Below are 11,914 nucleotides of genomic sequence, written 5' to 3'. Positions count from 1 at the left end.
GGAAGAGGCCGACGCCCCACGGCCGCCTCTCCTCGGAGAAACCGCCGCCCCCGTCGGGCCTCGTCGATTTGTCTGAGTTCTTTCGTCCTCCGCTGGGTTGTTTCTCTCACCTCGGAGCGCGGCCGTCTCCTCAGGCGGGATCGCGGTGCTGCCCGCCCGGCGCCATTTCCCGAGCCTGCGGGCACGGCGCCGTGGGCTCAGGTCTCACCGGCCTGCGGAGTGTCGGCCCTGTGGCTGTGGGGCATCCAAACCCTGTGTGCCCAGGACATCTTTGGCCTCCTTGGCCTAGGTCAGGCTCCACAGCCAACCTGGCCTTGAGCACCTAGGGGGATGGAGCACCCACAGCTTCTCTGGGCAGCTCTTGTGCCAGTGCCTCACTACCCCTTTTGACAGATCTTCCACCTGACATCTAACCTGAATTTCCCTTCTTTCAGTTTAAAACTGTTCCTGCTGGTTCTGTCACTAGCAGACCATATTAAAAGCTGGTCTCCCTCCTGTTTACAAGCCGCCTTTTAAGTGCTGAAAAGGCCACAATGAGGTCTCTCTGCAGCCTTCTCCAGGCTGAATGAGTCTAGCTCTCTCAGCCTATCTTCATAGGAGAGGTGCTCCAGCCCTCTGAGCATTCTCATGGCCCTGCTCTGGACTCCCTCCAACCGCTCTGTGTCCTCCTTGTGCTGGGGGCTCCAGGCCTGGGCACAGTACTTCAGATGCGGCCTTACAAGAGCAGAGCAGAGGGCGTCAATCACCTCCTTCTCCCTTCTGCCATTCCTTTGCTGATTTAACCCAGAACACAGTTGGCCTTCTGGGCTGCAAGCACATGCTGCTGGCTCATATCCAGCTTCTTGTCCATCAGGACCCTCAGGTTCTCCTCAGGGCTGCTGTTAAGGACATCTCCCAGTGAGTACACGTATCTGGTATTGCCCCGATCCAAGTGCAAATTAATCCATTGGGGGCCAGAGGCTGTGGCCTTTTGGTCGGTCACAACAGTCTTTTGATGCGGAGCAGTTTCCTGTTACTCAGTGTAAGCCAGTTCCCTTTCCTTGATGAAGCCAGTAAGTTTTTGAGCACGTTTTTCTACGGCAAATGTCAGGAGTGCTTGACATACACAAAATGATCTTAGAATCATTTCAGTTAGAAAGGACATTTAAAGGTTACCTACCTTAGCTGCCCTGCAGTGAAGGAAACAGATGAGTGTACCTTATGTCCAAAATACAGTGACAGTGACTGGGGATTAGGGCTGGAGCAGAAAAGAAAGGAACCACAAGCAAATGGAGGGATAATGCAATAACAAAGTAAAGATTCAATGGCAGCCAAGCAGAGAAGGGCAAAAGCATACACAACACTTATATTCAATGCCTGCCAGATCCCCAGGACATTGGAATCACTGGTCTTGAAAAAAGGTGAAAACTGCTGCTTTGAATTCCTTGAGCATTACTGTTGTCAAGGAGCATAAGGGTATTGGTATTTAGAGAGATCGCTCAAGCTCTTTTCAAAGCCAAGAGGAAAAGGAGAAAAACAGTTTTTTGAAGAGTTGTAAGTGAAACACCACTGCATCCATTTTTTTTAAAATTATTATTATTTATTTATCATAAAAAAGATAGGGACTGAGTAGATTTATTTATTATTGAACCCAAAAAGGGACTTTGCATGTGTTTTTTTGGTTAGCTTGTTTATTTTAATATACTTTGAAAAGTTCCATAACAAAACATAGAACAAGAGAAGGTAGAAATCAAAGTTGGATGTGTTCAGGTTTCCAGAACTTCCTCAGTATTCAGGATATGCTTTTACTTTCTGTTGTCTGCTTCAGCAGAACAGCAGCTTTACTTGTCAGTCAGGAAAGCAAGCCGTGAACCCAGTGACCATAAGTATTCTGTGCTTAAAATAGAATGCCTTTTGCTCCAGAATCTCAAAATACAACAAAAGGCATTCTAATAAGTGTCATTTTCAATGCTCTGTTGAAGTGAGCTATACTACGTTTTTCCCTGTAAACAAAGTACAAAGTACAGGAAACTTACAAATGTGGGGTTTTTTTGGTTTTTTTTTTTTTTTGTTGTTGTTGTTCTTTTTTTTTTTTTTAAAAAAAAAAAAAAAAAAAAAAAAGGAATATTTAAAAAGAAAATCTGTCTCTCAGTCTGGATTTCTGAATGAACTCTGCCCTGCTGAGGCCACATGTGAAATACTGGGCTCCTCAGTTCAAGAAAGACAGGGAAATTCTAGAGAGAGTCCAGCAGAGGGCCAGAGATGATGAGGGGCCTGGAGAATCTGAATCTGCCTGAATGCTTTCCTGTGGATCCTACTCTAGGGAATGTGCTTTGGCAGGGGGTTGGAATTCGTGATGTCTAGAATACATTTCAAGTCCTTACAATTCTTTGATTCCATGATATCTTGATTCAAGCACTGTTTTTCTCCCACTTTCTTTACTTGTGTCATTATCGTCAGTGAGGAAAACTGGCTGTGAACTTTCCATGCAAATGAGAGTCTATCAAGTTCTACAGATAGTGTTTAAGACAAAATGCTTATTTATGTAACAGAAACATTTACACTTCAAGTGCCCTTTCAAGGAGAGCAAGCCAAAAGAAGCCAGCAGGGCAAAATATTTTCTTCTGGCTTCTTTAAAAATAAGTACCATATCTTTTTATTAACTTTGATTTCTCTTTCTTTGTGTAGTGTGTGTATGTACACATATGGGATGGCCTTTTTATTCCAAGCAGTAACTTTCCTTATCCTATTTCAGTCAAGCTTAACATCAAAGGAGAGTTTTCAAAAGTAGGAATTTTCTACCAACTTTGTGAAAGTAAGTGGAAAAGAGAATCCTTATAAATTGTGCTACTGATGGAGATCTGAACAGTAAGCTCAACACCAAATAGTTGATGATGAGTGCAAATAGCAAACAGGTAAATAGCTGAAGACTAAACTAGTTTCACATATAATTAAACTTCAGGGAACACAGCCATAAGCTATAAAATCACTGCCAGTTTCATTTCTCCTGGACCTCCTGTATTTTGCTGTTACTCTATATCACATGACCAGGTTTTATTTGCTGCCCTTTACTCCTAGATCTCTTTCATGGTCACTGATTTCTTGCAAATCCCATGTGAGCCTACCTGGGAGAAATTTCCTCTTGGTATCACTGGGCCATGCCTTCTGCATCATGATATTCTCCTGCTGCTCCCATTCTCTCTTGGTCATTTTGCCTGTAGTTTTTGCAATATTCCCTTCTCATGAGCTGGTATTAACGTCAGATTTCAAAATTAATCTTGTTTGTCACTTCCCTTCATCTGTTGAACACCATCCTTGGAGAATTCCACCAGGTGACACATTGTAAATCAAAAATTTATTCTCTATTGAAGATTCTGCAACCTGCTAGAATTTCCTTTCCTATCCCACTCAATGCTGTAATTCCTCTTAAAGTCATATTCAAGTAATTCTTAATCCAGAGACTTGACTGGTTATCTTCACTAATGAAAGTATGAACCTACAGCATACTAATACTCATCTAAATTCCAGCTACGGCCAGATATCCATTATTTCTTGCTGTCATGGTGCATCTCACTCAATGGTAAATGTCAGGCAATGCAACTCAGAAGGAGTTAAGGCCATGTGAACATCACACTTAGTGTTCACTCAGTGAAAAGTAGCTTAGTTCAGCTTGTCTGCCAGCACAGTTGCTGTCTGGCACAAATCAGAGAAGCTAATTCCATCACTGAAGCCCCAGTGGAAGGTGAGGTTTATAGCTGGCCACCAAGTTATTGTGTGTGGTATGTTATGGCAGAGCAGGCAAATAAATGAACTGTGAACTGGCTATGCATGTATTCCTTTGTTTAGTGAAAAGCACAACCTCACTGCAGCTGTAGCTTTGGTGCTGACCATAGTATATCCAATTAGACTCATACTATTTCAAAGGAAGGATGAGATTAAAGCTATATGGCATATATTCAAACTGATCCTCTCCCCGTGCCTTTTAGGCATCAAAACAGATGAAGGAAAACCCAATTGACTGGTGAGATACAGAATGAAGATAAGTAAATAATCACGTGTGGAATATTCTTCCTAATACTCATGTTGCCTTCCTTGATGTGTAGGTGTGAATAGAAAAGAGGGATATGGTTTTGAGAGGAGTAGGTTGAAATGCTCTATGGGGAGTGTCCAGAATCATTGGAAGTAGAGAACTGCTTCCTTGCATAGAGGGAGGACTGAGGAAAGTGATAGGAAGGAGAAAAGGAAGAAAAGAGTCCTCAGAGTGAATAAAATTTACAGGGGGAAAAAAAAAAAAAAAAAAGACATTCAGATCCCCAGGTGAAAGAAGTGGTAATTCAAACACAAATTCACCAGCAGTGGTGATGCATAGTAACAAATTCATGTATTCATGCATAATTATTAACTTCTAGGTGTTTGGAAATGTGCTGACATCAGTGTACACAATGGTACTACTGGATTTAGTGGATTCTTCACAAGCCATAACTGAGGATTGATCAGTAATCAGTAACCACACAACCTATCTTATCTCCACAGCTGGAGTGAGAACAGGCAGGTAAATAAATGAGAAGGTGATAGGGAATTGGCAAGCTGGTCAAATTGCATGTGACCTTCTGTCTCACATGCGTCAGAGTTTGCCAGAGCCTTACAGATGATCAGACTTCTGAAATACTGCTGGTATCCAATTCTCTTGGAGGGTAATGACCGTAGAGCTGGAGAATTAATGCAGCAATTTTTGCTTAGCTATGGTGTTTTGGCCTTGCACCATAACCTCACAAATGATATGCTGTAACTCTATTCCTCTGATACTTGTAAAGACTGCGTGACTTGCTCAGAAAAGTGACTGGTCCAAACTGATCAAAGCTGTTACCGATGGAATTTATAGTATTTTAAATATTGAAAACACACAGATATTAAACTGCACGTATCTGATAGCATCTCTCATTCGCACTCAGTCTTAGGTATGTTAAAGGGTGAGTTTGGTGGCTCAGGAGACTGACCTGGTTGGTGCTGTGTGCTCATAATGCTCTGCATTATGCATCAATTACATACGAAATATGGTGAGATGAGAAAAAGATAGTAAGCAACAACTTGTTAGATCTTAAACACTTCATATTTATTGTACATTAAATAAAACAATTTCAGTTCAGTTGAGAGACTGGTGAGTTGGATTTAGGAAATCAAAACTTCTAAAGGAAGATATGTTCAGATTAAGTGATCATTAAGTACATGTGAATTAATTACTTTCTAGTAAAACCATATTCTGTTAAGCAATTCTCAGGTGGATAAGATACATTATCAAAGAGGTATGTATTCCAAAGGTCTTATTGCACATCTACTGACAAATCCTTGTACCTTCAGTCTGCGAAAGATTTGCACTGTACCACCCAGTACAAACTGACTGCCTCCTCGTACACATCTTCTCCTCTTTCCTCATTAAAAAAAATCAAAGCACAATATCAAACAGAAAATAAAGCTGAACATTACAAAGAGTGTGTTGTCTTCAGTTCATTTCATTTCAATCCCAAAGCAATCCATGCGTATTCTTTCTTTTCAGTAAGAGCAGGCAGGGAAAACAGAGCGACAAATGAGGGGGAAAAAAAAAAAACAAGAAGAAAAGAAAATCTCCAGCCACACGTTTGTTCTGTTGTTGCAAGGACTAAAATGCTGTAACTCTGGCTGCCCATTCCCAGCGCGGTGGCAGGAAGCACTGCGGTCGGACTCTCACTTCCCCTCAGTTTTGTCTGCCTGTACTTCGCGCATATATGAATCAATGATATGCGGAGGCACTCCATCCATTAATAGTTTGAAGAACGAAAGCCCACCTACAAGCAAGGGATAAGACAGTTTTCAGGTTCAAAATCCATGGAGAGATGAATAGGTTTGTGCCCTTAATTTCTGCCGTAAGTGGCAAAGATTTAGTCAGCCCCTACCATATATTTGATTTTGAGACAGCATAAAATTCATCCCTGTTCAAAAGTTCAGCACAAGAATTAACCATTATTTAATCTCTGTATTGCACAGAAACTTCCTGTTCCCTTGCTCAGGATGAATTGCATTTCTGTTTGCTGGTAAGTCTCATATATGGTCATTCATCTCACCCCATGCAATATTCTCTGATTAGCAAGTAACCCTCCTGGATTTCCATCAGGCTGGGTGCAGAGCACTTGAAGATGGAAGTCAGCGCAGAAGGAGAAACGGCGAAAGCACCCGGCACCAAAGAGTTGTGGAAAACATGCAGAGACATTCATATTATTTCAGAGTTGGGTCTTGTACTGGTTTATAAGTATTCAGCAAAATATTTACCTCACTGCTTGAAAGTAACACCTGGTATGGCATGTGTAATATAGATGTGTGTGTATACATAAACAGAAAAAAACCACAATATTTTAGATAGAGGGGCTGACTGAAATACAGACTCCAGAAATATCTGACTACAGTCAAAGCCTTTATGTCCTGGGGAATTATTTTGGGTTCAGGTCTGAGTGAAGAACGTGAGCTGCCCGCTCCACGGAAGCTCTGCTTATGGCTAGGGCTGCTCTGCTCTTCCTAAGTTGCACCAAAAGGGCACAGGCAAAAGATTTTTGGAGTAGATTGAATAATTTAGGAATCCAAGACAAAATATTTCTTTCAGTGCCCAGAAAAAGTTGTGTGCAGTGTGTAACACACCAGCCAGGGCATCCCGATGTATCAGTGATTGAATAAAAACTACCCAAATTAGAACTGAAATCTCATTCTGTTGGGGAAAAAAAAAAAAAAAAACACTACAGAAAAGCCATGGAAATCTATAGAAGAAGTGAAATGCATGGCTACTTCTGTTAATTTCATTTGGAATGTGGAGCGGAAAAAAAGATAAATATTTTGCTAAAACACGGGAGGCTGTCCTTACTCAAGGGAAAGGGTGGCATCTGTGGTAAAGTGCTAAGTAACACCAATCTTCCTCGTGTAGTTCTGCTAGATGCTCCGCTCTGCCAAATCACCCTGAGCTGCCAAATCACCCACTGATAACAGCACTTACCTTTGCAGCTTTTTCTGGAACGCACCAAAAGTTTTAAAGCAAAAGTACATTGTCAGGATGGAGATATCACTGTCTGCGAATGCTTCAGCTAAGTGCAACCGAGCTGATACTTACGTACAACATTTATCCCGAGTGCACAGTTTAAGAACCGATATCCTTTATTGACACAAGGATTATCCAGTTAAGGTGCTATTAGTTTCTAGCGATTATAGACTGAACTGTCTTGTTTAACACTTGCATTGCTGCAGAACTTTGTTCCCGACCTTAGGTGGATGCACAATGCAGACAAAAAGATACATGCTTTTTAGCATTCTTTTCAACTTACGTAGTGCAAATTTTGATAAGAATCATTCATTTGCAAATGAAATCAAGTGCTGGATAAATATTTCATTTATGTAGAGGCATATTCCTATGTGAAAATAACTGACTGTAAATGCAAAATGTGTTTTATTCATGCTTATTATTTCTGCTATGTCATGCTTGTGGTAAATTCCACTGAAACATGCACTATTAGAGAACAGTGAGAGGTTGTACTGCCAGGGTTTACTGTAACAAGCAATTATTCTAAAAATCAAGTTTTACAGGCATTGAGACTATCATACTACTCATTTCAAAAACCATTTTCATTAAGAAAAATAATGAAAATCATGCCATACGAGGCAGACGTTGTATGACGTGTAAACAGACATAAGCTTCATATGCAAGTACCATATGAAAGCTTACCTTAGATGACAATATACATTCAAAAATCCTTATTCTGTAACTAAGGGAGAGAGAGAAAGAGAAGTAACAATTTAATGCAAACACAAAAGTAGAGAGAAAATGTTGAGTGAAATTATGCTAACAATTATTTCAAGATGATGTTTTAATCCTTAGTCTTGTAAAATATATGGGAATAAAAACACATGGAGAGTAAAAGGCGGGGATCCAGTTCCACTTCAAAATTATCAGTAATGTGTAAAAGCTATATTAATAAGTACAATTAACTATAAATTCTGTAATTAGTCTACGGTATAGATTGGAAACAAATTATGCAACTGATATGTATTGTAAAAGTTTCCAAACGTAGCTTCAAAGAAGCTAACACATATATATATATTGTATTTTCCACCAGGGAAAAAAAGCACACACGTAACACTGAAACATATATATATATGTCGAAACTCTATAAGGCAAAATTATCAAGTACAGACTAATTATGTACCTGTGAACTAAAGTATGTACTTTGTCACATATCCACATTTACATTAATTACAACATGCCATTGGCTCTATAGGAGCCCTTACCTTTAATGCAACATTTTGACTATATAAAATGTCTGTATTTATGTCCCTATAAAAGCACTCAAATTTGTACCTTTCACAGCCATTTTAGAAAAATACCTTAATACTTCAAATGCTACAGGAACATTGTATAGCCTGATTTCTTAACTTGTTTTAGTTTTGAAATAATACATTTGGATGTATAAAATACTGGAAACTGCTTTCTGGGCATCTTAAAATTGCTCTGCTGGTATTCTGGACTTGGGCAAGGTTGCAAGGAAACACATTTCTATGGAATGGGCCACATTCTTTGCCACTGTAATTCCAATGAATCCACATTTAAAATAAGCTGTAAATGCATCAAAATTTCACATTACTAAAAGTATAAAATTTCAGCAGATTTCAATTGGATCAGGATTTTATCCCTAGATCCTGTTGTGCAAATTCAGGCACAGATTATCATTCAGAGCACTATCTGTAATAAAAAACTAATCTGTGATAAAGAACGTATTTTAAGCACAGCCAATGACTTCATGATGCTTCTGTTATTTCAATAATTCTGCAAACAGACCCAGAGCCAGTTGCTGAGATACAAAATTCTGTCTCCTGGAAAAGTCTAAGTGTTCCGGCAATAGGAGGCACAGTTACTAAATTAATTCTTCATATATACAAGTAACTTTATCCTCAGTGACATAGCAGAAGCATAGCTAAAACTTTTGTAATTCTGCTGTTAAATTCCTATATTCTTGATTAATTTGGCCTTCTTTGCTCATGTGGCATAGACTTAGTATGCCATGAGACACCAGCTAGTTTAATCTAAAAAAAGCAAATAAATACACACTTTGCATGCAGAAAATGCGTTTCAGTGTGAAAAGAGAGGAAGGGAATGAAATGGAATGGCCAGAGGATTATACTCATTATAAACCTGCTTATTCCCCGCCATGAAGATTGGTTCTCCTGGATTAATTACTCCTTGATATATCACTGCAGAATTAGAATATTTATAGTGGTATTTATTCGCATTTGAAATTCTTCCAAGTCGATTTTAACACCATATTTTTATTATATTTTTTCACACAGCATCTTTGTTACCATCAAATGACCACCGATCTTCATTTCATTCTTAAGACAAATGTAATCTAAAAACACATTTCATGATGAAAAGAAGTGCAGTGCTCTATCTGATTTTTTTTCCTTGACCTGTGAAGCTGATACAAAATCATTTCCTTGCATAAACAGAGATTTAAAGTCACATTTAAGGATCTACCTCAATGTATTTAGAATACGGATTTGTTGATTTTTTTTTTTTAATTTTCCTTAGTAAAATGGTATGAAAAATATGAGATTCTGTGCATGCATCATCTTTCAAAATAGAGGTATTCTTGTTTCTAAGTTGTATTACATGATCTTTTTCAGCACAGTTATATCTATAAAAAAAATTGGATATGCAAGCATATGGAGCAGCTCTCTGAGCAGCCTTCTTTAAGTTCACTCTGCAAAACTGAAAACAGACGAGTGAAGCAACGTCTCTCTCAAGTAACATCACCAAACATGGAATCTTTTAAAGATAAATAAAGACTTATTATTTTTACTTATTATTATTGGTGCTCTTAATTGTCATAATTAGCATTAATACTTTTTCAGAAAATGAACAATAAATTTAGCAGCAAGTAGGAATTTAGATTTGTCACCTGAAGTACTGTAAATGGCTAGAAAAGTAGAAAATTGTAGCATATTGATAACATTCATAGTCAGAGTATTCATGGAATCATGAGTCATGGAATCACTAAGGTTAGAAAAGACCGCTAAGACTATCTGGTCCAGCAATAGCTTTCATGGCTGTTCTGTTGTTCAAACACCATGTAAAACTGAATCCTACACTGTTCTGTCTGTAATTCTTCCATGGCATTCCTCAAATTGAGCATATATACACGCACGATAATCTTCAGATTTCCAGCATGCCAGACATAGTTGGCTAGAGATTCTTTTCTCCATTATGAAGAAAATGCAATTACTGTAATATCTACTTCTGCATGGAATGGTGCTATTAAGCATGACTTACCATGCTAATGTCTGCAGTAATACAACTGTAGCTCATACATTCACCAGACACAGAGCATTGCCTAGAGCCTGTTGGTTGTGGTCAGGCAATATTCAACTGCACCTCAACATTACAGATTCATACCCCGATCATTATTTTCTTGACTAAAGTCACACCAATTTAAAGACACATAAATACACACATGCGCACACACATATCCAAACACACTGCAATCCTTTTCTAGCAATTCAGACTCCATAATTCTGTTTGTCATTTTGAACTGCAGTCATCTGAAGAACCCTATTAAATGAACAGACAAGCTGGGAAACTTAAAGAATGTGAGTTCAACACATACGTCGACAGAAGGTTGAAATAAGGTTCAATTATGTTTCTATGTCCATTTAATACTTGTTGCATTTGTCTGTGTCATATAGCAAACCCCAGGCCTATGCTGGTTTGTCAAGCTACAGCTTCTGTCTTTGCTTAATCCTATTTCCTTTGAATTCATCAGTTGAACTGCCAGTCGTGTTAAGAGCATCAGCACTGAATCCTTGCAACAGATGTCTGGTGTCTAAACCCTACGGACTGAATTCAGGAGACTTCAAACAGTGGCCAACAGACCTGCCTGGATGCAGAGAGGGATCTCAATGAGGGCAAGGACTCACAGCCCACAGTGCTGGGAAGGAAACACAGATCAAGCAGGCGTGGTAGGAAGGAGTGGGGCTGCACCAGGTGATGGTATGAGATTGGGCTCTGAAGCATGCCATAATTAGGAGCTTTGTGATAATGAAGGAATCTGTCACATAGCTAAGGGAAAGAAACAGCATGCAGCCCAGATGGGATGCTTAATGAACTGCATTTTTAGGGATTTCTTTCAGGTGTGATGCAAACTCACAACACTGTAGAACAATCAGATGTTCTGAGTAAGATGTCTGTGGAGTAGTATTATACTTTTTCAGTTGATCTTTTAAAGAAAATATTATTTATTTGAGAAAAAAAAAAAAAGGTATTTATGAATCTAGAAGTATCTGTGCTACAGACATTCCAGTCAATGAATGTGGGAGGGTTTATTAAAAAAAATGAGAAGGATAGTCTGAACTTTGTCTACAGAGAGAATTACATTCTCATTCTCGCTTAGCAACTATTGGACCCAATGTGGATGGGTTCAGTTACAATCCCAAGATAGGGCATGAGAGCAAGTGAGGCTGCAGGATGTGCTGCAACCAGCGAGTATGATGATTACAACAGTCCTCAGGACATGATGCCCCAAGCCCAATCTCTATCTGAGATTTCCTTTGAGACGGATGATCAGAGCGATGCTTGAATTTGACTGAGGTGCTAGGGTTTGTTGGCAATGTTAGGAACTGATTTAAAATCACAGAGCTAGAAGCAATCTTGAGACATCATTTAGTGCATACCGTAACCCAACAATAAATTTTACTGTTGTCATTCCTCTAAAAGTCTCATGGTACCAAAGGCTCTACAACCTCTGCTGTTCTAGTTCTTCACTATTCTCAGTGTTATCTATCCTAAGTGTAAGTTGCCATGTAGCAAGATACATAAATATATGTATTTTTATATAATCTTTAATTCAACCATTGTAGAAAGAGTCAGCTG

General features: G+C 39.1%; 1 protein-coding gene across 3 annotated transcripts in view; it reads right to left on the bottom strand.

The window, feature by feature from the left end:
• Positions 1-5,067: 5,067 nt before the first annotated feature.
• MYBPC1 (myosin binding protein C1) overlaps positions 5,068-11,914 on the bottom strand; it is a 73,068-nt gene continuing 66,221 nt past the window's right edge. For 2 of the 3 annotated variants that reach the window (XM_052668768.1, XM_052668769.1), the window contains one exon: positions 5,068-5,801. In XM_052668768.1, the coding sequence (XP_052524728.1) occupies positions 5,701-5,801 (101 nt within the window). In that variant the 3' untranslated portion in view covers positions 5,068-5,700. Of the gene's footprint in view, positions 5,802-7,717; positions 7,758-11,914 lie in introns of all 3 variants that reach the window. The other variant, XM_052668770.1, reaches the window with a different exon arrangement.

This window comes from Tympanuchus pallidicinctus, unplaced genomic scaffold (genome assembly GCF_026119805.1).
Source record: "Tympanuchus pallidicinctus isolate F22 unplaced genomic scaffold, pur_lepc_1.0 scaffold8, whole genome shotgun sequence".
In the NCBI taxonomy this organism is placed as follows: domain Eukaryota; kingdom Metazoa; phylum Chordata; class Aves; order Galliformes; family Phasianidae; genus Tympanuchus; species Tympanuchus pallidicinctus.
The sequence above is the reverse complement of the archived record's forward strand: the minus strand, read 5'-3'. Positions and strand labels throughout refer to the sequence as shown.